At 48.1% G+C, this 27,227-nt stretch overlaps 1 protein-coding gene across 5 annotated transcripts in view; it reads right to left on the reverse strand.

The window, feature by feature from the left end:
• Positions 1-27,227, reverse strand: part of CEP131 (centrosomal protein 131) — a 377,073-nt gene that overhangs the window by 85,344 nt on the left and 264,502 nt on the right. For all 5 annotated transcript variants that reach the window (XM_063961104.1, XM_063961102.1, XM_063961103.1 and 2 more), the window contains one exon: positions 9,867-10,009. In XM_063961104.1, the coding sequence (XP_063817174.1) occupies positions 9,867-10,009 (143 nt within the window). The remainder of the gene's footprint in view (positions 1-9,866; positions 10,010-27,227) is intronic.

A 27,227-nucleotide genomic window follows, 5' to 3' on the forward strand; every position in this document is an offset into this window, starting at 1 on the left:
TGCTGTGGACAAAAGTGAAGGTTCCAAAAGTCTGATGGATGAAGAGATAGATGCCTATGTTAATTTGATTGTAGCTTCTCTACCAGTGTCTCTTGCAAGACAAGAACAGGTTAGGAAAGAAACTGAGACAGATGACACAATGAAAGTGTTGAAAGATATAATTTTGAAAGGTTGGCCAGCAGAAAAACATGCGTGCCCGCTGTCTATCCATGATTATTGGATGTACCGCAGTGACCTTACAGTTGTCGATGGTATTATTTACAAAGGCAATAGGTTTGTCATACCTGCACGACTAAGAAAAACTATGCTGTGCAAGATACATGAAGGCCACTTAGGAGAAGAAAAATGTAAGCGGAGAGCGTGTGAAGTTATGTATTGGCCAAGAATGAACATAGCACAGACTACAGCTACATGTGAATTATGTCTTACGTATAGACCGAAACAACAAGTCGAGCCACTGAGTCCTCACGCAGTGCCAGAGAGACCGTACCAGAAAGGGGGCGCAGATTTGTTTGATTGTAATGGGAAAACATACATTGTTGTGACTGATTATTACTCTAACTACCCTGAGGTGAAGACACTACATACAACTACTAGCAAAGCCGTAATCAATTGCATGAAGTCAATCTTTGCAAGGCATGGTGTTACTATGGAAGTGTTCACTGACAATGGTCCTCAGTTTTCCAGTGCTGAATTTAGACAATTTGCTGATGAGTGGGAATTTGTCCATACTACGTCAAGTCCCCACTATCCACGCTCAAATGAGTTGGTGGAAAGTTCAGTAAAAACTGTAAAGAGTCTCATGAAAAAAGCTCAAGAAGGTAAAGAAGATTTCTACAAAAGTCTTTTAATCTACCGCAGTACACCTTTACAGAATGGACTTTCTCCTGCACAAATGCTGATGGGAAGGAGGATTAGAGCAAATCTCCCGATACATGATAAACTGCTTAATACACATAACTCAGCGTTGGTCAGACTGAGTAAGGAACGTCAACAGGCGTAACAGAAACTGTTCCATGACAGGCGAACAAAAAGCTTATCTGATCTAAAATCAGGTGACCAAGTCCGTCTCAGAGATCACGAGAAAGGTATTTGGGTGCAGAAAGGTATTGTGCAAGCACAAGTAGCACCAAGATCTTATACTATACGTACAGAGCATGGAACGGAAGCAAGAAGAAATCGTGTGTGTCACGAACCTCGGGCAGCGGCGACCGCGCTTGTCCCTGCGGGTGGCCTGGTCTGCCCGGCGCCTCTCTTCCCCTGTCAGTCTCCGGCTTCAGCGGCGGGTCGGCGCTGCTCTCCGGCGGCTTCCCGGAAGCAAGGGCGCCGCCATCACAAGCAAGGGCAAGGAGGCGGAGCAGGTCTGACGTCACCTGCCTGCTCCGCCAATCAGGCTAGGGCGGGGAATTTAAAATCAGATACCAGGCAGAGATCCGATGCCTGAGTATCTTCGTTTCTCCTGTGGAAGCTATGATCCAGAGCTCCCTCGTCCCTGCAAGCATCCTGTGCTTCCAAGCATCCTGTCCCTGCAAGCATCCTGTGCTTCCAAGCATCCTGTCCCTGCAAGCATCCTGTGCTTCCAAGCATCCTGTCCCTGCAAGCATCCTGTGCTTCCAAGCATCCTGTCCCTGCAAGCATCCTGTGCTTCCAAGCATCCTGTGCCTACAAGCAACCTGTGCTTCCAAGCATCCTGTGCCTACAAGCAACCTGTGCTTCCAAGCATCCTGTGCCTACAAGCACCTCCGTGCCTCCAGTTACCTCCGTGTCTCCAAGCACCTCGTGCCTCCAAGCACCTCCGTGCCTCCAAGCACCTCCGTGCCTCCAAGCACCTCGTGCCTCCAAGCACCTCGTGCCTCCAAGCACCTCCGCGCCTCAAGCACCTCCGTGCCTCCAGTTACCTCCGTGCCTCCAGTTACCTCCGTGCCTCCAGTTACCTCCGTGCCTCCAAGCACCTCCGTGCCTCCAAGCACCTCGTGCCCCCAAGCACCCCGTGCCTCCAAGCACCTCCGCGCCTCAAAGCACCTCCGTGCCTCCAGTTACCTCCGTGTCTCCAAGCACCTCGTGCCTCCAAGCACCTCGTCCCTCCAAACACCTCGGTGTCTCCAAACACCTCCGTGCCTCCAAGCACCTCCGTGCCTCCAAACACCTCCGTGCCTCCAAGGGTCTCCCAGCACTCCCTGTACTCCCAGTACCTCAGTGCCTTCAATACCACAGTGTCTCCAATATCTCAGTACCCCAGCCTTCATTATTTCTACAAGTCTTGTCTTACAGGAGACCTACAAGAATTCCTCTGGGCCTCCCGCCTGCCGTCTTAGTTCTGCATGAGGAAGACCTACATCCGGCCATCTCTACTACGACCCAGTGGCGGTTCCTCTTCCCGGTCATCGGAAGAAGCCCCGAGTCCACAACACTCCCAAACCAGGTCAGTGATAGTATACTCAGGCCCCATGGACTCGGGGGATCGGAACACGGACTCTAGTGCCATCCAGAACCTGGCTTCTCGAGTGCAAAGTCAGGAAGCAGCACAAGGTCAGGTGATGCAGTACCTCCAGCAGTTGTCCGGGCGTCTGGATCAGATTCAGGCGTCTCTGGCCTCAGTAATTCCGGCTCCTGTTCCAGCAGTCGCACCAGTTGCCGTTGCCAGCAATGTTCAACCATCGGCCGGTGTCACTCCACGCCTTCAGTTGCCTACTCCGTCCCGCTATAATGGGAATCCCAAAAATTGTCGTGGTTTCTTGAACCAGTGCGAGGTACATTTCGAGCTACTTGCACACAACTTTCCTACAGACCGGTCCAAGGTAGCATATATTATTTCTCTGTTGGAAGGTTCTGCTTTGGATTGGGTGTCTCCATTATGGGAACGATCTGATCCCATGGTTTCCAACTACACCAACTTCATCTCGTCCTTTCGAAGGATTTTCGACGAGCCCGGCAGAATGACCACTGCTTCTTCCGATTTGCTCCGTGTTCGGCAGGGCGCCCGTTCCGTGGGCCAGTACGTGGTTCATTTCCAGACCATTGCTTCCGAACTACGCTGGAATAATGATGCCCTGAGAGCTGCCTTCTGGAACGGTCTTTCCGATCGGCTGAAAGACGAGCTGGTTACTAGAGATCTGCCGGATCCATTAGAAGATTTGATTTCCCTTTGCGTCAAGGTGGATCTTCGGATGCAGGAGCGTGGAAGAGAACGTAACCGTTCGGATCGTTCCAGGTTCCGGAATCCTACTCCTAGGCCGGTGGCCTCACCTAGCTCAGATGAGCCCATGCAAATTAACCGCTCCCGACTGTCTCCGGAAGAACGACAGCGTCGTCGTGAGGGTAAACTCTGCCTTTACTGTGGAGCCGCAGATCATTTTCTTAAATCTTGTAAAGTCCGTCCGGGAAACGGGCAGACCTAGCTTGTTCCGGAGGAGTCAAGCTGGGAGTTACGACAAAAGCTTCTCCAACTTCGGACTGCTTGCTTCCAGTAACTCTAGTCTCCAATTCAGTCTCCAGGTCTTGTGAAGCCCTATTGGATTCCGGAGCTGCAGGGAACTTCGTTTCTTCCTTCTGTGCCCAAAGTTTGGGTTTAAAGTTACGGCCTATCGAGCGGCCAATTTCACTGACGGCTATCAACGGGACTAGAATTTCCAAAGGTCTCATAATGTGGCGCACGGGGCCAGTTAAGCTGCGGGTCGGGGCTCTACATCAGGAAGATTTGGAACTCTTGGTAATCCCAGAAATGCCCCATGATCTGGTTCTTGGAATGCCTTGGCTGAAAAGTCATAACCCCCACATCGATTGGAAGTCGTCACAAATTCTGTCCTGGAGTTCCTTTTGTCACACTAATTGTCTTACTCCTGTTTGTCCGCTCCGTGTTACCTCCAAAACGGATGAAGAGCACATTCCGGAGGCATATCAAGGGTACAAGGACGTATTTTCGGAACAAGCTGCTGACCTGTTACCACCTCACAGGCCTTGGGACTGCCCTATTGACCTTGTCCCAGGGAAGACGCCACCTCGTGGTCGCACATATCCTCTGTCTCTTCCCGAGACTCAAGCCATGTCGGAGTATATTAAGTCCAATATGCTCAAGGGATTCATTCGCCCCTCTTCCTCCCCTGCTGGTGCAGGCTTCTTTTTCGTGAAGAAAAAGGACGGGGGGTTGAGACCATGCATCGACTACCGCGGCCTAAACGACATTACTATTAAGAATAAATACCCCTTGCCACTAATCACAGAGTTATTTGATAGGGTTCGTGGTGCCCGCATTTTTTCAAAACTCGACTTGAGAGGAGCTTATAATCTTATACGCATCCGAGAGGGGGATGAATGGAAGACTGCCTTTAATACCCGAGATGGGCATTACGAATACTTGGTGATGCCGTTTGGTCTTAGTAATGCTCCCGCGGTTTTCCAGGGATTCGTCAACGAAATCTTTCGTGATATGCTGTATCAGAGCGTTGTGGTATATCTGGACGACATACTGATTTTTTCCAAGAATCTTGTCGAACACAGGACTCAAGTCAAAGAGGTGCTACACCGTTTACAAGAGAATCATCTCTACGCCAAGCTTTCCAAATGTACCTTTGAAGTAACATCTATTCCGTTCCTCGGTTATGTCATCTCGGGGACGGAGCTTCGCATGGATCCGGAAAAGTTGTCGGCCATTCGTGATTGGACTCAGCCTCTTTCCCTGAAAGCAATACAAAGGTTCCTGGGCTTTGCGAACTACTACAGGAAATTCATTAAAGGTTTCTCCACCATTGTTGCACCCATTACTGCCCTGACGAGAAAGGGTTCTAATCCTAGTTTGTGGCCTCCGGAAGCCATTGTAGCTTTTTCTCGCTTAAAGTTAGCTTTCACGACGGCTCCAGTTCTCCAACAACCAAATTTCGAGGAACCCTTCTTCTTAGAAGTTGATGCATCTTCAGTCGGGGTGGGGGCTGTCCTCTCCCAGCATTCCTCTGATAAGAAATTACATCCGTGTGGCTTCCACTCTCGTAAATTCTCTCCAGCCGAACGAAATTACTCTATTGGAGACCAGGAACTCTTGGCAATCAAATCTGCCTTGGAAGAATGGAGATATCTTCTAGAAGGGGCTAAACATGTGTTTACCATCTACACGGATCACAAGAATTTACTGTACATCAAATCCGCACAATGTTTGAATCCTCGCCAGGCGAGATGGGCACTTTTCTTTTCCCGATTCTCGTTCATTATCAAGTACCGTGCCGGGACTCTCAATATTAAAGCAGATGCGCTTTCCCGTTCACAGGTTCCCACAGACGAGGATGAACCTCCGGAGCGGGGTTTAATTCTGAATCCAGTTTCTGTCTCTGCTGCTTTAACTACTCCAGCTCCTCCTCCTGGAAGAATGTCCGTACCAGCTAGATTCCGCCCAGGAATACTACGGTGGGTCCATAACTCCAAGTTTTCCGGTCATCCCGGCGCTCAGAAGATGTACAAGTTTCTGCAAAGGTCTTACTGGTGGAACACCATGAGGAAGGATGTACAAGATTGCGTTAATTCATGTCCCCAATGTACACAACATAAATCTCCTCGTCTGCCTCCTGCAGGGTTACTTCGTCCTCTGCCTATCCCTGTGAGACCCTGGACTCACATTTCCATGGACTTCATCACTGACTTGCCCTGTTCCAAGGGTTGCAACACCGTTTGGGTTATCGTTGACCGTTTTTCGAAGATGGCACACTTTGTGCCCTTGACTGGTCTTCCGACAGCACCGAAACTGGCTCTATTGTTTATCCGAGAACATTTTCGTTTGCATGGGTTGCCACAAGAGATTGTTTCTGACCGTGGAGTACAGTTCACCGCCAGGTTTTGGAAAGCCCTTTGTTCAACTCTACACATTAAACTTAAGTTTTCGTCGGCTTATCATCCCCAAACAAATGGACAAACGGAACGAGTCAATCAAGATCTAGAGACTTTTCTTCGGTTGTATCTCTCTCCTTCACAGGACAACTGGGTGGAGTTGTTGCCTTGGGCGGAGTTTGCCCATAACCATTTGTTTCATTCTTCCACTGGGGAATCACCATTTTTCGTCAACTACGGGTTCCATCCCCGTGTTCCGGAATTTCCAAGCCTTCCGATAATAGAGGTTCCTGCTGTAGCGTCCACTCTACGACACTTTGGACAAATTTGGAGAAAGGTTCATGCTAATCTTAAGCAGGTTTCTGTTCGGTACAAGTTCTTTGCAGATAAGAAACGGCAAGCCGCACCTCAATATAAAGTTGGGGACAGGGTATGGCTGTCCACACGGAATCTCCGGTTGAAGGTGCCCACCATGAAATTCGCTCCAAGGTTCATCGGTCCTTACCCTGTGCTACAAGTCTTAAATCCTGTGGTCTGTAAACTGGGTTTGCCTGCCCATCTTCGCATACCTAACGCCTTCCATGTTTCTCTACTCCGTCCCCTCATACTGAATCGATTCCACTCAGCACTCCCAAGGCCAACGTCCGTAGTGGCAGAAGCTGGAGCGGAGTTTGAAATCAAAGCTATTCTGGACTCTCGTTATCTTCATAAAAAATTACAGTACTTGGTGGACTGGAAGGGTTATGGACCTGAGGAGAGAAGTTGGATTGGGGCTACTGAAGTAACGGCTCCTCGTCTGATTCGGATCTTCCACTCCAGACATCCGACTAAGCCCGGGAAGTGTCCAGGGGCCACTCCTGGAGGAGGGGGTACTGTCACGAACCTCGGGCAGCGGCGACCGCGCTTGTCCCTGCGGGTGGCCTGGTCTGCCCGGCGCCTCTCTTCCCCTGTCAGTCTCCGGCTTCAGCGGCGGGTCGGCGCTGCTCTCCGGCGGCTTCCCGGAAGCAAGGGCGCCGCCATCACAAGCAAGGGCAAGGAGGCGGAGCAGGTCTGACGTCACCTGCCTGCTCCGCCAATCAGGCTAGGGCGGGGAATTTAAAATCAGATACCAGGCAGAGATCCGATGCCTGAGTATCTTCGTTTCTCCTGTGGAAGCTATGATCCAGAGCTCCCTCGTCCCTGCAAGCATCCTGTGCTTCCAAGCATCCTGTCCCTGCAAGCATCCTGTGCTTCCAAGCATCCTGTCCCTGCAAGCATCCTGTGCTTCCAAGCATCCTGTCCCTGCAAGCATCCTGTGCTTCCAAGCATCCTGTCCCTGCAAGCATCCTGTGCTTCCAAGCATCCTGTGCCTACAAGCAACCTGTGCTTCCAAGCATCCTGTGCCTACAAGCAACCTGTGCTTCCAAGCATCCTGTGCCTACAAGCACCTCCGTGCCTCCAGTTACCTCCGTGTCTCCAAGCACCTCGTGCCTCCAAGCACCTCCGTGCCTCCAAGCACCTCCGTGCCTCCAAGCACCTCGTGCCTCCAAGCACCTCGTGCCTCCAAGCACCTCCGCGCCTCAAGCACCTCCGTGCCTCCAGTTACCTCCGTGCCTCCAGTTACCTCCGTGCCTCCAGTTACCTCCGTGCCTCCAAGCACCTCCGTGCCTCCAAGCACCTCGTGCCCCCAAGCACCCCGTGCCTCCAAGCACCTCCGCGCCTCAAAGCACCTCCGTGCCTCCAGTTACCTCCGTGTCTCCAAGCACCTCGTGCCTCCAAGCACCTCGTCCCTCCAAACACCTCGGTGTCTCCAAACACCTCCGTGCCTCCAAGCACCTCCGTGCCTCCAAACACCTCCGTGCCTCCAAGGGTCTCCCAGCACTCCCTGTACTCCCAGTACCTCAGTGCCTTCAATACCACAGTGTCTCCAATATCTCAGTACCCCAGCCTTCATTATTTCTACAAGTCTTGTCTTACAGGAGACCTACAAGAATTCCTCTGGGCCTCCCGCCTGCCGTCTTAGTTCTGCATGAGGAAGACCTACATCCGGCCATCTCTACTACGACCCAGTGGCGGTTCCTCTTCCCGGTCATCGGAAGAAGCCCCGAGTCCACAACACTCCCAAACCAGGTCAGTGATAGTGTGGATTTAAGATCTCAACCTAACCATAATGAAGACAACATGACTGAAGAATACCCTTCATCTGACATGTATGATGATCCTCATAATGGTGAACAAACACGATTCTAGAAAGGTCCAACATGGTAGATGAAACACAGACTGTGTATGAACGAACCAAAAGGGAAATACGCAGACCTGAGAAACTCATTGAAACGTGTTAGATGATGTTCTTAATATGACGTTGTTAATTGTTGCATTTAAGCGTACAGGACTTATCTTTAAAGAAAAGAGGATGTGATGTTAGTGTATTAGAATGCTTAATATTTGTAGACACTCCCTTATTAATATGTGTAAGCCTGAATCTTCAGTGATGGTCCCTGGGACCAGGGGGATGCTGGGAAGTGGGTGGTCCAGTGTGCAGTGTGTCTGGAGTTGATGATGGAATAAAACAGCACAGCAGTGAACTCACATGTCTCTGTGTCCTGATGACTGGATTTACAAACATATGAACAAAACAGCAGAGACAGCATTTTTCCATGTGAAAGTAATGTGAAAGATCCAGACGAGGTTTTGGAAGCAGTAGCAGACGCCCAGGTGTGTGATCAGCAGCACCTGGGATTTCCTCATATAAGGGTTTCTAGGGCAGAGTCACCTTGCTTTCGACGGTGGAATAGCTATCCGAGTGATAGGCCGGGTTGTGTGGTTTAGACTAGGGACCACTGGAGCCTATCAAGAGTCTGCTATGCTGCGAGTGCCTGTATGGTACTGCCTGTAATACCGACTGTATATGGAACCAACTCGCTATGTGGTGACCTGCTGTGCAAAATAAACACAGAAAGTGTTCATCTAAGTCCCCGTGTGTGTGATCCTTGTCACAATATATATATATATATATATATATATATAAAATGGGTGATTGATAAGTACCTGTGTTAGGCTAGAAAAAAAAAATTGGTTGGGAAAATTTTGATTTATTTTTCAAAATAGTCTCTTTAGGCTTGATACACTTGGCCCAACGATATTCCAAGTTTTTCAAGCCCTCCAAAAAAAGAGGATTTGTTGAACGCTACGAAATAGGCTTCAGTTTCAGCGATGATCTCCTTGTTTGACGAAAATCTCTTTCCGCAGAGCCATTTTTTCATGTTTGGAAACAGGAAGAAGTCGCAGGGGGCCAAATCTGGATAATATGGCGGATGCAGCAGCAATTCGTAGCCCAATTCCACCAATTTCGCTGTGGCGATATAGGACGAGTATGCAGGCGCATTGTCGTGGTGGAACAGCACTTTTGTCTTCACCAAATGGGACCGTGGAAGCAGCAACTGAGGGGTCAACCCAACTTCCTAAGGAAGCAGAGTTCCCTAGATATGAACATGTGAACCTTTACTCATTCTTTCTGTCCCCCAGGTGCATTCAAAGTGCTTGCCTACATCCTGATTCTTGTACCTTAAAATGCTTATTGTGGTAAAAGTAAAAAATTCATTCTAAGTTCAACCTAATAACAATAAGACAAGTCCATTCAGTTATTTAAACTTTTGCATTTTCTTTCTAAACTATGAGTGATGGTAAATGGGAACGGATTGATACATGAGAAAATTGAGTGGGTTTGAAAGTTCTCCTTGCTGTGCTTGAAGTGTGCCTTGGAGTCCACTTATCCACAAATGTGCAAGTAATAGGTGTAACATACACAGAATTACAGTTAATCAGTCTTCAATATAGCCTTTGTAAGATAAATTGACACAAGTCTTGCAGAAACTAGTTGTGTATAAATTGTATGTATAAACAATTTTTAGTACAAAATTATCAGGAACAATTATTGGGTGAAAAGGCCAAAGGACTATTGTCCTTAAGAAAAAATGCCCATGTTGCTGTACTCCACATAAGCCAAAAATGTTTTGCAAAGGTCTTTATCCCTACAATAAATTGTTTATCCCGCTTTGCTGCAGCTATTCAAGCACCTGTTTTCAGCAACTCTTTCACATTCTTCCCTTGCGGTTGACATCTCAGACTCAAGGCGCTGAATCACCAGCTCAATCTCTTTATCCCTCCCCTTCCGGACTTCTTCTTTCAGCTCTCTTTCTCTTGTCAGAAGCCAGGTCTCCTATAGGGATAAGGCATGTAAAAGAAGAATGGTATTTTAATGCAATGAAAATAATGAATCACTGAGCAACAGAAAGCTGACCATTAACAAGCTATATGTATGAACATCGACTCCTCCATATTTTCTTTCAGTGTCTATTACAGATAGCAATTTGCTCTATTAAACCATGTGCTGTGAATGTCACAATGCCGTGATTGGCTTCACATTGGTCTATTTCTGGGAAGAGTTCTAACCCTGTTAATGAAGTGATTGGCTGAAGGTTGGAATGTTCTAATGCTCTGTGTGGCTACAGGAGGGTCTGCTCTATAAAATCATGTTCTGATTAGTTACAGAGTGATGCATCCTTGTGAATGTACTAATGTTCAGAATGGCTTCAGGACAGTCTACGGCTCTGAACGGCTTCAAGTTTGTATAACCTTGGATATGTTCTATAATTGACAGCATTTAGGAGTAATCCAAAAACAAACAGATGAAGAGATTTATCGAGACAGACCTAAGTGATATTCAGGGGCAGGCTGGGCTGTGGAGCAAGGGGGCATGTGGGTCTGGGACTGAAAAATATGAAGGGTCTATTGTGAGAAATGGTGGGGGATGTGGCCAGTGTTGTGTGGAAATGGATAGTGCATATGTAGGGGTCTGATGGAATAAAAAGGACATTTGGAGAGGGTATGATTGCAAATTAGAGGCATGTGGTAGACTCTGATGCAGGGGCGTATCTACCCATTGGCCAGGATGGCACTCGCCAGGGGCGCCAGGCAAGGAGGGGGCGCCGCCTGGCAGTGTCATCCACGGCCAGGGGGTAGAATCCAGTAGTACTGTCAGACTTGGTGACGGTCTGTTAGTGTCAGCGTCGCACCTCACTTGTAATCAGACTCCACATAAACTACAGCTCCCAGCATCCCTTGTTGCTGGGAGCTCCGGGAGCTGTAGTTTATTTTGAGTCTGATTGATCACTAGTGTAGTGATGTGCCGCTGGACACCGATGCCGGCAGTAACAGACAGTCACAAGGTACAATCCGGATTAAGTGAGGGGAGGGGTGGCACAAGACTGCACTGCACGGCATTGACCTACGGGAAGTGGACTGAGTGGAAACAGGGGGGCGTGGAAACACGGCACTCAGTCAGTGCCAGGCAAACCAGCAGCATGGAGGAGAGGGGGAGAGGACAAGGAGCTACTAAAGTACATGCATTGAGTGTACCTTGTCTGTGAAGTGAGGGGGGTAAACACTATATAGTTTGTATGTGTGTCTGCATTTATGTATGCAACTATATGTGTATGTATGTTTGTGTGTGTATAAGTATCTACTGTATTTATGTGTGTATTAGTGTGTGACTATGTATGTGAATAAGTGTGTAAGTATGTATGTATGTATGTATGTGACTGTATATACATGTGCATGTGTGTGACTATTTGTCTATACTGCATGTGTGACTGTCCTGTACATCATATGTACTGTATGTGTTTTGTGTGTGACAGTATGTATGTAAGTGTATATGTGTGTGCCTATGGGCAGTATCAGATGTACTAAAAAGCAGAATCTGCAATCCTTTCTATTGATTGCTGGGGGATGCTCATCTATTGCAGGGCGAGGCCGGCCAGCATGCTGAATGGCTTGCTCAGCGACCGCAATTTAATTGTGGTCACAGCAACTGTGGAAGACCCCCTGCAGCTAGGCTGCATATGCAGGTGGTCCACCGCCATTTTTCACATAGTGGTGGCTGCGTGTGATGTCACTCAGCCGCCCCGAAAATGCAGGCGCCCGACCCTGTTTTCCCTGCGCTGCCCCCGTAATGGTCCATTACTGACCCCCGCCCTCCCCACGAACGCCTCTGCCTGTCAATCAAGCAGATGTGTTTACAGCCAATGTGACCCAATCGACGGAACGCTGAGAACAGGGATATTGCAGTCGCATCCCTGAATGTGGTTTGACCGCATTCCACTTACAAAAATAGAAATATATTTACTAGCACTGGTCGACATTTCTATTTTCTATTTGCATTCTCCATATGCCTTCTATAGACAGTGTTTCCTATAGGGGTACTACTGTGTGGCATAACGTGAATAAGAGACACTACTGTACGGTGTAATGTGATACTGGGTGGCATAACGTGACTAAGAGACACTACTGCACGGTGTAAAATGCTACTATGTGACATCATTTGAATTGGAAGTACTATTGTGCGGCCACGCCCTTCCCCACAAGGCCACGCCCTTTTTGATACACCCTCCTTATTTCAAATATGGGAGGGGGCACTAGCCCTTACTTTGTCAGGGGCGCTCAGACCCCTAGATACACCCCTGCTCTGATGTCATATAATAGACATATGGGGGAGTCTGATAGCATGTAGGGAGGTTTGAGTGCCATTTAAGGTGCCCGTCGGGAGGTTGGAGTGCCATTTAAGGGGCCTGTGGGCAGGTTGGAGTGCCATTTAAGGGGCCCGTGGGGATGTCTTAATATGTGGGGAGGTCTGAGGGGCACGTGTGATGTTTTGGGATAAAAACCACAGAGAACAGTTGCTTGCAAAAGCTGGAATTTAGCAAATCTAGCCTTACATTTAAGATGTATAAAGCAGTTATGTTCTTAAGGGCTTCGTAAACTACAGTAAGTATTGTGAAATGGATTCTTGAGGATATGGGCAGCCAGTATAGATATTTGTAGATTGTTAAGGGGGGTACTCACGGAGCGATATTCTAAGCAATCTGACTAGATTGCTTAGAATTTGAGCATTATCGCTCCGTGTGTACCCCTCACAGCGATATCGATGCGCAGCCCCGCGCATCGCTATTGCTGGTGCTAGATTGGCCTGCATGCAGGCCAATCTAGCGGGTCGCTCACTTCACCTGCTGGGTGAAATGAGCGCCCCCCCATCTCACACCGCACACTCAGCACAGATTGCGCTGTGCTGAGCGACGGGATAGATGTGTGCTGAGCGGTTCGCTCAGCACACATCTCTCCTGCATCGGCCCGTCTATATATGCCTTTACAGGGGATGTGGACTATCAAGAGAAAAAGATCAGTTTTGCTGTGATTCCTAGGATTAAAGCAGGGATAGAATGGTATGGGTAATTACAAATAGGGGGAAGTTGCAATAGCCAACATAGAAGATGAGAATAGAATAGAGTTTTAATTGCATCTTGGGTACGACTAGGGTGTATTGTTATTCTATCAATTATTTGAAGGGGACACAATAGTAATAGGGCTTTACAGGACGCCAGTTTGGTCTATTTCCTTATCACAGTGGCTTATCTAACGACAACTCTTATCAATCAAAATATGGCCAGAGAATTAAAATTATGTTGGCAGATTGCAGCATGTGTGAGGTAACCAGGTGACCAGAATTTGACAAGATTTGTGTAATAAGTATATGTGAGGGGGTGACATCTAACTTATTTTGGAAATTTGCTAACATCTGAAAATAATATGACAAAATAAATACTAAGTTAAGTAACTTATTTCTTTTATTGACTGAAAGGGTATTTTATGAAATAACCACAACATTATGTGCGTACACTTCATTATAGAAGCATGGTGCTCATTCGCTACACTGAAACAATCTCCATAACTGCAAAGAACATGGATGATGTTCTGTAGTCCCCTATAGTGGAGATATTTTGGAGAGTGTAATATTATCTATTGGAAAAAAAAATCCAAAAGTCAAATATTAACTATTATAATCAGTGCTAGAAACATAAATATTTTGCTGCCAAACTGTCAAAGAAAATCAATACCAAAAAGACAAAGAACATTATTAAGTATAAAGCTATGCAAGCAAGTGAATGAAAGTATTCCATTTCTCATCCATTTTGCTCTTAGGCGAATAAAGCAGAAACAATCTTACAGAGCTCAAAAATAGGATTTTAAATACCTACCGGTAAATCCTTTTCTCGTAGTGCATAAGGGATATTGGGTACAGAATTAGTACGATGGGGTATAGACGGGTCCAAAGGAGACAGTGAACTTTAAAGTTCTTCAACTGGGTGTGCTGGTTCCTCCCCTCTACATCTCCTACTACAGGTCAGTTATAAGTAAAACAGTGCCCAAAGGAGAATGACATACTTGAGAGAAGGAACATAACAACAATAATGGTGGTGAGAATTATACACCAGCACACCAAAACATAACCAGGCCAGCAACGTCTGGCAACTGTAACAGCAACAGCTGAACAGGTAACACAGAACAGAGAACCTGCAGAAAGTAACCGCACAGAGGCGGGCGCCCAGTATCCCTTATGGACTACGAGAAAAGGATTTACCGGTAGGTATTTAAAATCCTATTTTCTCTGGCATCCATAAGGGATATTGGGGACAGAATTAGTACGATGGGGATGTCCCAAAGTTTCCAGAATGGGCAGGAACGTGCGGTGACTACTGCAGCACCGCCTGCCCAATCTGGGTATCCTCCTTGGCCAGGGTATCAAATTTGTATAATTTCACAAAAAAGTGTTCTTCCCAGACCAAGTAGCAGCTGGGCATAGTTGTAAAGCCGAGACTCCACGGGAAGGCCGCCCAGGAAGAGCCCACCGATCTTGTAGAGTGGGCCTTCAGAGACTTAGGAACAGGTAAGGCTGCCGACACATAGGCCTGTTGGATAGTAAGCCTAATCCAATGAGCAATGGACTGCTTTGAAGCAGGACAACCCTTTTTCTGCGCATCATAGAGCACGAACAAGGAATCCATCTTCCTGACCCAAGCTGTGCGTTTGACATAGATCTTCAAAGCGCGCACCACATCTAAAGACCCCGGAAGAGCTGAAGTGTCAGAGCAAGACGGAACCATAATAGGTTGATTCAGATGGAATGCGGATACAACCTTCGGCAGGAACTGCTGTCTAGTCCGGAGCTCCGCTCTGTCCTCATAAAAGACCAAGTAGGGACATTTATATGATAAAGCCCCCAACTCTGAAACGCGTCTAGCAGAAGCCAGGGCCAACAACATCGCTGTCTTCTACTGCCATCAGAGGCTCAAACCAGGAGGACTGTAGAAATTGCAACACTACATCCAAAGCCCAGGGTGCCGTAGGCGGCACAAAGGGAGGTTGTATGTGGAGCACCCCTTGTAATAAGGTCTGAACTTCTGGCAATATAGCCAATTTCTTCTGAAAGAAAATTGAAAAAGAGCTAAAATCTTGACCTTAACGGACCCCAGATGTAAGCCTTTATCCACACCAGCCTACAGGAAACGTCCCAAGTGACACTCCGCAGGCGGATTCGTGCGTTCCTCGCACCAAGCGACATATCTCCTCCAGATATGATGATAATGTTTTGACGTGACAGTTTTTCTGAGAGCTAGGATATTCCGCTCAACTTCCATGCCGTCAAACGAAGCCACCGTAAGTCCAGGATCGGAGGGAATAGGTAGACCAGCCGGTAAGGCCAAGGTGACGTCAGTGCAGAAGCTTCTTGTTGAGGCAAGCATCCATCATGTCGATCTGTGGGTATCCCCATCTGCTGACAATCTGTTGAAACACCTGAGGATGTAATCCCCACTCCCCCCGGTGGAGGTCGTGGCGACTCAGGAAGTCCGCTTCCTAGTTGTCCACTCCTGGAAAGAAAATTGCAGACAGTGCTCTTGCATTTCTTTCCGCCCAGAGAAGTATTTTTGACACTTCTCGTATGCAGGCCTTGCTTTTTGTCCCTCCTTGTCGATTGATGTACGCCACTTCCGTGGTGTTGTCCGAATGAACCTGGATCGCCCGATCCCTGAGCAGAGAGGAGGCCTGAAGTAGAGCATTGTATATCGCCCGTAGTTCCAGAATGTTGATCGGGAGTAGTGCCTCTTGGGCAGACCACCTGCCCTAGAACTGCGCCCCCTGGGTGACCGCTCCCCATCCTCGTAGACTGTCATCCGTCGCGAGGAGGGTCCAATCCTGAATCCCGAAACGTCAACCTTCCAGCAGGTTGGAAGACTGCAACCACACCAGGAGCAAAATCCTGGCCTGGGGTGACAGCTGAATTAGTCGGTGCATCTGGAGATGTGAACCGGACCACTTGTTCGGGATGTCCAATTGGAAAGGTCTGGCATGGAACCTGCCGAACTGTATCGCCTCGTACGGGGCCACCATTTTTCCCAACAACTTTATGCAAAGATGAATGGAAACGCGAGCAGGACAGAGAACCATGCAAACCATCTCTTGAAGTGTTCTCAGCTTGTCTTCTGGGAGAAACACTCTTTGAGCTACAGTATCCAGTATCATACCCAGAAACATGAGCCGTTGAGACAGTTTCAGTTAAGACTTCTGTAGATTGAGGACAGAAGGTGAGACAGAAGTTGGATAGTGCGATCTATATGAAACAATAGAAGCTCCCTGGAACTTGCTTTTATGAGGAGATCGTCCAGTTAAGGGACAATGTTGACCCCCTGGACTCTGAGCTGGAACATCATTTCCGCCATCACCTTTGTGAACACCTTCGGAGCTGTAGACTGGCCGAAGAGCAACGCCTGAAACTGGCAGTGATTGTTCAGTAGGGCGAATTGTAGATAGGCCTGATGAGGACAAATCGGGATATGCAGGTAGGCGTCCTTGATATCAGGGACATGAGGAATCCTGTTGTTCCAGGCCCGCGATCACCGCTCTCAAAGATTCCATCTTGAATTTGAATACCTTTAGGCAAGGCTTCAAGGACTTCAGATTCAAAATGGGTCTCACGTACCCGTCTGGTTTTGGCACTACAAACAGACTGGAGTAGTAACCTTGTCCTTGTTGTAGCAGGGGTACTGGAACAATGACCTGGGACTGGACCAACTTGTCGATGGCCAGTAGTAGCGTAACACGCACATTTTCCAAAGCTGGCAAGCCTCACTTGAAAAATCGTTGGGGAGGAGCACCGTCGAACTCCAGCTTGTAACCCTGAGAGATAAGGTCCCTTACCCAGGCATCTTGGCAGGAACTGTCCCAGATGTGGCGGTAGTGACGTAATCGAGCTTCCACCGCAAGATCCCCTCAGGGTGGGTGGGCACCGTCATGATGAAGTCTTAGTGGAAGCTGAACTGGTGCTCTGGTCCTGAGAGCCGGCAACGGCTGGTTTCTTAGGCTTAGCTCTGGAGCCTCTAGCTGTATTGGAGGCACGTCGGGCCCTAGATCGAAATCTGGAGGACCAAAAGGACTGAGTATATGGTCCCGGGTAGGTATGTCTAGCAGGCTGAGCTCCTGAAGGGAGAAACGTGGATTTCCCAGCAGTAGCTTTGGAGATCCATGCGTCCAATTCACCTACGAAGAGCTATACACCTGTGACGGGAAGAGATTCCACATTACGTTTGGAGTCAGCGTCTGCAATACACAAACGCAACCATATGACTCTGCGTGCAGACACAGCCATAGCAGTGGTCCTAGCATTAATATTGCCAATCTCTTTAAGGGAGTCACAGAGGACTCTTGCCGTGTTCTGAATGTGTTTTAGGAAAGTTACAGTAGTAACCAAGGTCATATCCCCTAAAATGCCCTCCTGAATCTGAGTAGGCCATGTATGAATAGCATGCGTCATCCAGCAACCAATAATGACCGGCCTATGAGCTACATCTGCAGCAGTGTAGATAGATTTTAGAGTGGTCTCTATTTTTCTATCCCCCGGGTCCTTTACCGTAAAATAGCCCGGAACAGGGAGCACCGCTGCCTTCAGGGGCAAATGGGAAGGTATTTAAAAACCTTTTGGACACCTGATACTTTTTATCTGGATTTTTCCAGGCTAATTTAAATAAACCATCCAATTCTTCAGAATCAGGGAAGGTGACAGTTTGTCGTGTGGGAGGAAAAATTACTGCTGATTAGTAGAATCCTCCAGGGGGAGCTTTAACACATCCCGTATAGCCAATATAAGGGGTTCAATACCCTGTGTAGGGGAGGAGTCCCCGCTTATGAGGTCCACATCATCCTGTACATCATCATCAGTATCTGATAGAAGTGCAGGTAAAGCACATTTTTGTGCACCTGTAGTGGACAGGGGGGGATGTTTAGCAGCTAGATTTGCCACTGCTTGTTGCAGTTCCTGAGTTTTATTGGCATTAGCGTTGAGATGACATATCAGACATCATAGTTTTGATAGCCCCCAGCCAGGAGGGCTTTGGACTCTCCCCCACATTGTTATCAGCATTTTGTGATGACTGACTACATTGCTCACATGATATTGAGTCAGATGAGCTAGGGGAAAATTTAGCATTACACACACTGCATAACTTCTGTTTTACCATTGTGAAAAGAAAAACAGGTACAGATGGGTCCACGTTTATCTTGACCTTTAATAGGATTAAGTGAGACTGGCCAGTCTGACTTAATCCCCTGCTGTAATGACTTAATCCCCTGGTGTATTGTTCTCTGTATTGTATTGCAGCTGAGAACAATAGATGAAGGGTTTATGCTAATAAATCATGTTGTGCCTAGGCGCAGAAATCTAGTCAAGATAACCGTAGACCCATCTGTACAATACACATACAACACAGCCTGAAACACAATACAAGCCTGCCCTATTGCATGTGAGAGGAGACACAGGAAAGAGGACACCAGCGCACCTAGCGCTGCACAGCCCCAGTGAGGCTGCTAGCATTATATGTAAACATATAAACAGTGAGTCTGTCTAATGAAAAATTCCTCAGAGGGATGATATTTGTGCACAAAATAGCGTCTCTCCCCTTCTACACCCTGTACCAGTGATCCAGCCTGTGACCGTTATGGAGGAGCTGTGTGAGGCTGCTGCTGCTTATGCAGAGGAAGGCGCCAAAATGACGCTGAGCCCGCTCTGATGTAGCTGCCCCCACACACTATGGCCCCGGATCTACTGTGTATTATTTATACTGGCCAGGTCTCCTAAATGTTAGTAACGTCACATAAATGCTTGGTACCATGTAATAAGCCAGTCTCGTACGCCTCACCCGTGCTTTTGCTGCACAGTGAACCGGGGGACCCCCTAGTGGGGTCCCCGGTGTGTACTTACCACCGATGATCACCTTCAGGCAGCGTTAGGGGTGGGCGGCATGCTGCGGCAGCCAAGGCGCCATGCCCCGCTGAACAAACAGCCCCACATGGGGAAGGGCTCTGCACCTCAAGAGGCCGGTGACTGTCCCCCCCCTAACTCCCACGGTGCAAGTATGCTGTTGCCCAAAATGAATACCGAAAGAAATAAAAGTTTAAAAGAAATTGAAGAAAAACTCTGGAGCTAGCAGAGTGTGCATCCTCTCCTGAGGGCACTTTTTTCTAAACTGACCTGTAGGAGGGGGAATAGAGGGGAGGAGCCAGCACGCCCAGTTGAAGAAATTTAAAGTGCACTGGCTCCTTTGGACCCGTCTATACCCCATCATACTAATTCTGTCCCCAATATCCCTTATGGATGCTAGAGAAAGACCATTAATATCTATGGAGAGATACAGCTATGATTCCCAAGACGGAACACAGACAGGGAAATAGAACATGTTCCACCTTTCCCCATTCCTGCTTCATCCTACACTACTGTAGGCGTGCATCAGTGTATTTCCATACGGATTCATGATCTGTGTGAGGTTCCACCACTCCTATGTTTACCTTAAAAATAGATTGGATGAGAGATAGAATTAATACCCAGGGCTGGGATGCAAGGAAGTACAAGTTTGGCGGCGGTGCGGGATGCCGGATGAACGTTGACTTTTTTTTAAGGAGCAATCATGTACAAGGCTAAACCATGCCTTGTACATGATTGCCCCTCTAAAAAAACGTCAGAGTTCGGCCGGCATCCCGCACGGCCACTGAACTTAGAGTTCATTATATCCTGCCACATGTGCCTGATTCAGAGTTGCACGCAATTCTGTCTGCTTATGGATATCTTGAGTCTTAGGGCCTGCATATGCATTGTAGAACAATTACAGGCTCTTCAGTCATACGGATCTCCTGAGTGGGTGTAACTGGGAGAAGTATTCCATGACCATTTTGATGGAGTTGCAGGCTATTCAGGGAAAAGCATGTGCAGAGAATCGTCTGACTTAAGGCATATCTTCTGCACCAAGAATATGGCTGGTGATGATGGCGGCCACATCACAAGTGGAAGCGGTGTGGTCGGAGATCCGCATTTATTTCTGTATAAGTAAATGAATGAGGCCCCATGTGCGCAAACCATAAGTTATTCCATAAAACATACCGAAATTCAACATAAATAAACAACACTAATGTCTGATAGTAAATGTATGTAATAAAGGGGCTAATTCAGGTTGGATTGTATAAGCGATCAAACAAGCAATTTTCCGATAATCGCAAGTGCAGAACGGGTCCTGCGATCACATCGCAGTAATGCGAATGCTTCTGACTGATGTTTGGGGGGAGGAACAGGGGCAGCCAGCGTTGCTGAAAACAGGGGCGTATCGCCGCCCGTTTTCCGGGAGTGGTGAGGCCAAGGACTGTGTAGAGCAGGGGTAGCCAACCAGTCAGAGTCAAAGAGCAAAAAAATCTTGTTAGGTACGTCAAAGAGCCGAAGGTGAGCATGCAAAAATGGGGTGTGGCCTTGTGCCCGCTAGGCCACGCCCTGGTATAATATACATTGAAAAATCCAGATCCACATAAATAAATTTTTAAAGCCAGATCCAACATAAAATACACTGAAGAAGTCCCTTCCGCATAAAATAATTGAAAAAGCCAGAAGCATATAAAATAAGAATTTACTTACCGATAATTCTATTTCTCGGAGTCCGTAGTGGATGCTGGGGTTCCTGAAAGGACCATGGGGAATAGCGGCTCCGCAGGAGACAGGGCACAAAAGTTAAGCTTTAGGATCAGGTGGTGTGCACTGGCTCCTCCCCCTATGACCCTCCTCCAAGCCTCAGTTAGGATACTGTGCCCGGACGAGCGTACATAATAAGGAAGGATTTTGAATCCCGGGTAAGACTCATACCAGCCACACCAATCACACTGTACAACCTGTGATCTGAACCCAGTTAACAGTATGAGAACAGAGGAGCCTCTGAAAGATGGCTCACTACAACAATAACCCGATTTAGTTAACAATAACTATGTACAAGTATTGCAGATAATCCGCACTTGGGATGGGCGCCCAGCATCCACTACGGACTCCGAGAAATAGAATTATCGGTAAGTAAATTCTTATTTTCTCTATCGTCCTAGTGGATGCTGGGGTTCCTGAAAGGACCATGGGGATTATACCAAAGCTCCCAAACGGGCGGGAGAGTGCGGATGACTCTGCAGCACCGAATGAGAGAACTCCAGGTCCTCCTTAGCCAGGGTATCAAATTTGTAGGATTTTACAAACGTGTTCTCCCCCGACCACGTAGCCGCTCGGCAAAGTTGTAAAGCCGAGACCCCTCGGGCAGCCGCCCAAGATGAGCCCACCTTCCTTGTGGAATGGGCATTTACATATTTTTGGCTGTGGCAAGCCTGCCACAGAATGTGCAAGCTGAATTGTACTACACATCCAACGAGCAATAGTCTGCTTAGAAGCAGGGGCACCCAGCTTGTTGGGTGCATACAGGATAAAACAGCAAGTCAGATTTCCTGACTCCAGCCGACCTGGAAAACTATATTTTCAGGGCCCTGACAACATCCAGCAACTTGGAGTCCTCCAAGTCCCTAGTAGCCGCAGGTACCACAATAAGCTGGTTCAGGTAAAACGCTGACACCACCTTAGGGATAAACTGGGGACGAGTCCGCAGCTTTGCTCTGTCCGAATGGACAATCAGATATGGCTTTGTGAGACAAAGCCGCCAATTTTGACACTCGCCTGGCCGAGGCCAGGACCAACCGCATGTTCACTTTCCATGTGAGATATATCAAATCCACAGATTTGAGTGGTTTAAACCAATGTGATTTTTGGAATCCCCAAAACTACGTTGAGATCCCCCAGTGCCACTGGAGACATCAAAAGGGGTTGTATATGCAGTACTCCCTTGACAAACTTCTGGACTTCAGGAACTGAAGCCAATTCTTTCTGGAAGAAAATCGACAGGCCGAAATTTGAACCTTAATGGACCCCAATTTGAGGCCCATAGACACTCCTGTTTGCAGGAAATATAGGAATTAACCTAGTTGAAATTCTTCCGTGGAGCCTTCCTGGCCTCACACCATGGAACATATTTTCACCTAAACTGTGATAATGTTGTGCGGTCACCTCCTTCCTGGCTCTGACCAGGGTAGGGATGACCTCTTCCGGAATGCCTTTTTCCCTTAGGATCCAACGTTCACCCGCCCCTGCGTCAACGCAGCTGCGGTAAGTCTTGGAACAGACATGATTCTTGCTGAATCAAGACCCTTCTTATCTCTTGAAGTTCCGGTTACCAAGTCCTTCTTGGCCAAACCGGAGCCACGAGTATAATTCTTACTCCTCTCCTTCCTATAATTCTCAATACCCTGGGTATGAGAGGCAGAGGAGGGAACACATACCCGACTGGTACACCCACGGTGTTACCAGAGCGACCCAGCTATTGCCTGAGGGTCTCTTGACCTGGCGCTTCAGGTGGGACGCCATCTTATGACCACCTTTGGTCTTTCCCACGGTTTACAATCATGTGGAAACTTCCAGATGAAGTTCCCACTTTTCCGAGTGGAATTCATTCCTGCTGAGGAAATTCAGTTTTCCACTCCCGGAATGAACACTGCTGACAGTGTTATCACATGATTTTTTGCTCAGCGAAAAGTTCTTGCTGTCATTGCCCTCCTGCTTCTTGTGCCGCCCCGTCTGTTTACGTGGGCGACTGCCATGATGATGTCCGACCAGATCAGCACCGACTGACTTTGAAGCAGAGGTCTTCCTAGGCTCAGAGCATTGGAAATTGCTCTTAGCTCCAGTATATTCATGTGGAGAAAAGTCTCCAGACTTGACCACATTCCTTGGAAATTTCTTCCCTGTGTGACTGCTTCCCAGCCTCTCAGGCTGGCATCCGTGGTCACCAGAACACAGTCCTGAATGCTGAATGTGCTGTCCTCTAGAAGATGAGCACTCTGCAGCCCCCACAGAAGAGACACCCTTGTCCTTGGAGACAGGATTATCTGCTGATGCATCTGAAGATGCGATCCGGACCATTCGTCCAGCAAATCCCCCTGAAAATTTTTTGCGTGAGATCTGCCGAATGGAATTGCTTCGTAAGAAGCCACCATTTTTCCCAGGACTCCTGTGCATTGATGCACTGATACTTGGCCTGGTTTTAGGAGGTTTCTGACTAGTTCGGATAGCTCCCTGGCTTTCTCCTCCAGGAGAAACACCTTTTTCTGGACTATGCCCAGAATCATTCCTTTAGATAGTGCTATTCCGACCTCCAACTGTTCTCTGGACCTTTCCCTTTTCAGGATATCGTCCAAGTAAGGGATAATTAAGATGCCCTTTTCTTTGAAGAGAATCATCTTTTCGGCCATTACCTTGGTAAAGGCCCGGGGTGCCGTGGATAATTCAACGGCAGCGTCAGAAACTGATATTGACAGTTCTGTACCACGAACCATAGGTACCCTTGTTGAGAAGGGCAAATTTGGACATGGAGGTAATCCTTGATGTCCAGGGACACCATATAGTCCCCTTTTTTCCGGTTCGCTATCACTGTCTGAGTGACTCCATCTTGATTTGAACCTTTGTATGTAAGTGTTCAAAAATTTCAGATTTAGAATATGTCTCACCAAGCCGTCTGGCTTCAGTACCACAATATAGTGTGGAAGACTAATACCCTTTTCCTTGATTGTAGGAGGGGTACTTTGATTATCACCTGCTGGAAATACAGCTTGTGAATTTTTTCCCAATACTGCCTCCCTGTCGGAGGGAGCCTTTGGTAAAGCAGACTTCAGGAACCTGCGAGGAAAAGATGTCTCGAATCTCCAAACTGTACCCCTGGGATAATACTTTGTACGATCTAGGGGTCAACTTGCGAGTGATCCCACTGCACGCTGAGACTCTTGAGACGACCCCCCACCTCACCTGAGTCAGCTTGCACGGCCCCAGCGTCCTGCTGAGGACTTGGCAGACTCGGTGGAGGGCTTCTGTTCCTGGAAAGGGGCTGCCTTCTGCAGTCTACTTCCCTTTCCTCTATGTCTGGGCAGATATGACTGGCCTTTTGCCCGCATGCCCTTATGGGAACGGAAGGATTGAGGCTGAAAAGACAGTGTCTTTTTCTGCTGAGATGTGACTTGGGGTAAAAAGGTTGGATTTCCCAGCTGTTGCCGTGGCCCCCAGGTCCGATGGACCGACCCCAAGTACCTACTCTCCTTTATACGACCATACTTTCATGTGCCGTATGGGATCTGCATCACCTGACCACTGTCGTGTCCATAACATCTTCTGGCAGATATGGACAACGCACTTATCTTGATGCCAGAGTGCAAATATCCCTCTGTGCATCTCGCATATATATATATATATATATATATAGACTGCATCCTATTAAATGCTCTATATCACTAAAATATTTTCAGTCAGGGAATCCGACCAAGCCAACCCAGCACTGCATTTCCAGGCTGAGGCGATCGCTGGTCGCAGTATAACCACCGTATGTGTGTATATACTTTTTAGGATATTACTCCAGCTTCATATCAGCTGGCTCCTTGAGGGCGGCCGTATCTGGAGACGGTAACGCCACATGATAAGCGTGTGAGCGCCTTATCCACCCTAAGGGGTGTTTCCCAACGCGCCCTAACTTCTGGCGGGAAAAGGTATAACGCCAATATTTGCTATCGGGGTAAACCCACGCCTCATCACACACTTCATTTTATTTTATCTGATTCAGGAAAAACTACGGTAGTTTTTTCACTGCCACATAATACCCATCTTTGTGGTACTTGTAGTATCAGAAATATGTAACACCTCCTTCATTGCCCTTAACGTGTGGCCCTAATGAGGAATACGTTTGTTTATTCACCGTCGACACTGGATTCAGTGTCCGTGTCTGTGTCTGTGTCGACCGACTAAGGTAAACGGGCGTTTTAAACCCCTGACGGTGTTTTTGAGACGTCTGGACCGGTACTAATTGTTTGTCGGCCGTCTCATGTCGTCAACCGACCTTGCAGCGTGTTGACATTATCACGTAATTCCCTAAATAAGCCATCCATTCCGGTGTCGACTCCCTAGAGAGTGACATCACCATTACAGGCAATTGCTCCGCCTCCTCACCAACATCGTCCTCATACATGTCGACACACACGTACCGACACACAGCACACACACAGGGAATGCTCTGATAGAGGACAGGACCCACTAGCCCTTTGGAGAGACAGAGGGAGAGTTTGCCAGCACACACCAAAAACGCTATAATTATATAGGGACAACCTTATATAAGTGTTTTCCCTTATAGCATCTTTATATATATGTCTAACGCCAAATTAGTGCCCCCCCTCTCTGTTTTAACCCTGTTTCTGTAGTGCAGTGCAGGGGAGAGCCTGGGAGCCTTCCCTCCAGCCTTTCTGTGAGGGAAAATGGCGCTGTGTGCTGAGGAGATAGGCCCCGCCCCCTTTTCGGCGGGCTCGTCTCCCGCTCTTCAACGGATTCTGGCAGGGGTTAAATATCTCCATATAGCCCCCGGAGGCTATATGTGAGGTATTTTTTGCCAAATAACAGGTTTCCATTGCTGCCCAGGGCGCCCCCCCCCAGCGCCCTGCACCCTCAGTGACTGCCGTGTGAAGTGTGCTGAGAGCAATGGCGCACAGCTGCAGTGCTGTGCGCTACCTTAAGAAGACTGAAGAGTCTTCTGCCGCCGATTTCTGGACCTCTTCTCTTTTCGGCATCTGCAAGGGGGCCGGCGGCGCGGCTCCGGTGACAAATCCAGGCTGTACCTGTGATCGTCCCTCTGGAGCTAATGTCCAGTAGCCTAAGAAGCCAATCCATCCTGCACGCAGGTGAGTTCACTTCTTCTCCCCTAAGTCCCTCGATGCAGTGATCCTGTTGCCAGCAGGACTCACTGTAAAATAAAAAACCTAAAAACTAAACTTTTCTAAGCAGCTCTTTAGGAGAGCCACCTAGATTGCACCCTTCTCGGCCGGGCACAAAAACCTAACTGAGGCTTGGAGGAGGGTCATAGGGGGAGGAGCCAGTGCACACCACCTGATCCTAAAGCTTAACTTTTGTGCCCTGTCTCCTGCGGAGCCGCTATTCCCCATGGTCCTTTCAGGAACCCCAGCATCCACTAGGACGATAGAGAAAATATAATGAAAGACTATTCACATAGTACACTTCAGCTCTCCCATGTGTCACTTCAGCCAGCACCCTGCTGTGTCCCTCCAGTCAGCTCCCCCACGTGTCACCCCTGCTAGCACCCTCCTACGTCACTTCATCCAGCTTTCCCCTGTGTCACTCCTGCTAGAACCCTCATGTGTCACTTCAGACCCCCCCCCCCCCCCCCTCATGCCATTGTGGCAGCTCCTTATTACCCCACAAATATCCCGGTATCGACCCGGGTCAGCGTGCGGTGTGAATGGGCCTTGGTCGTATTCCTGGGTTGCCTTACCCGATAATTCAACCGGGGTTATAAGCAGTGTTATTCCTGGGTTGAATACCAGGTCAGTGGCAGCGTAAACGGGTTCCCGGGCTGGGTCGATGTGACCCGTTTACTACATAGGGAGAGGCGGCGCAGAGATGAGCTCCCCCCCCCCCACTTGCAGCTATGGCATCCGACCCAGCAAACTGCCAGGTTGGGAAGCCACCTGTTGGGGTCCAATGCCGGATCCCACCCGGGAAGGACCATTTTTTAATTCCCGGGTGGGAGCCTGCATTGGCGATGTGAAAGAGGCTTAAGGATCCTCTGTTTGATGGTGGGTGTTTTATCTCTAGTATCTGGATTCCTCAGTCCACAGCCCTCGTAGTGCTTCCGCGTGTCTTTCTGGAGTGCAGTGGTTACCGGATCTATTGTGGTAATGTGACTTCAAGTGTCGGGAGCCACATTTAAAGAAAGAAAGAGCCAAAGGTTGGTCACCCCTGGTGTAGAGTATGCAGTTTCTTTTCTCTTGCCTCGCAAGCCGCCCTGCGACAGGTAATATGATGGTCGTGATGTTCATCCTGGACTGCGAGCTCATCTCAGTATTGCCATCGCTAACGCAGGAAGATGTCCTGCATTTGCATTGTTAAGGATTTCATTTGCAAAGCTAGGCACATAGTCATCAAATATCTTCTGGTTGGTCTCTAATTAAATGACTTGTTAAGCACCGATTCTCCAGTTACACTACACACAAGATATATATTGTCTTTGCTAGCCCAGAACTCTAGAAGTTCTGCAAATGTAACTACATACGCCCAGGCCTCTATATGATTTGGGTAAATTGTTAACCAGGAGAAACAACAGAAG

Source organism: Pseudophryne corroboree, chromosome 3 (genome assembly GCF_028390025.1).
Source record: "Pseudophryne corroboree isolate aPseCor3 chromosome 3, aPseCor3.hap2, whole genome shotgun sequence".
Classification (NCBI taxonomy): domain Eukaryota; kingdom Metazoa; phylum Chordata; class Amphibia; order Anura; family Myobatrachidae; genus Pseudophryne; species Pseudophryne corroboree.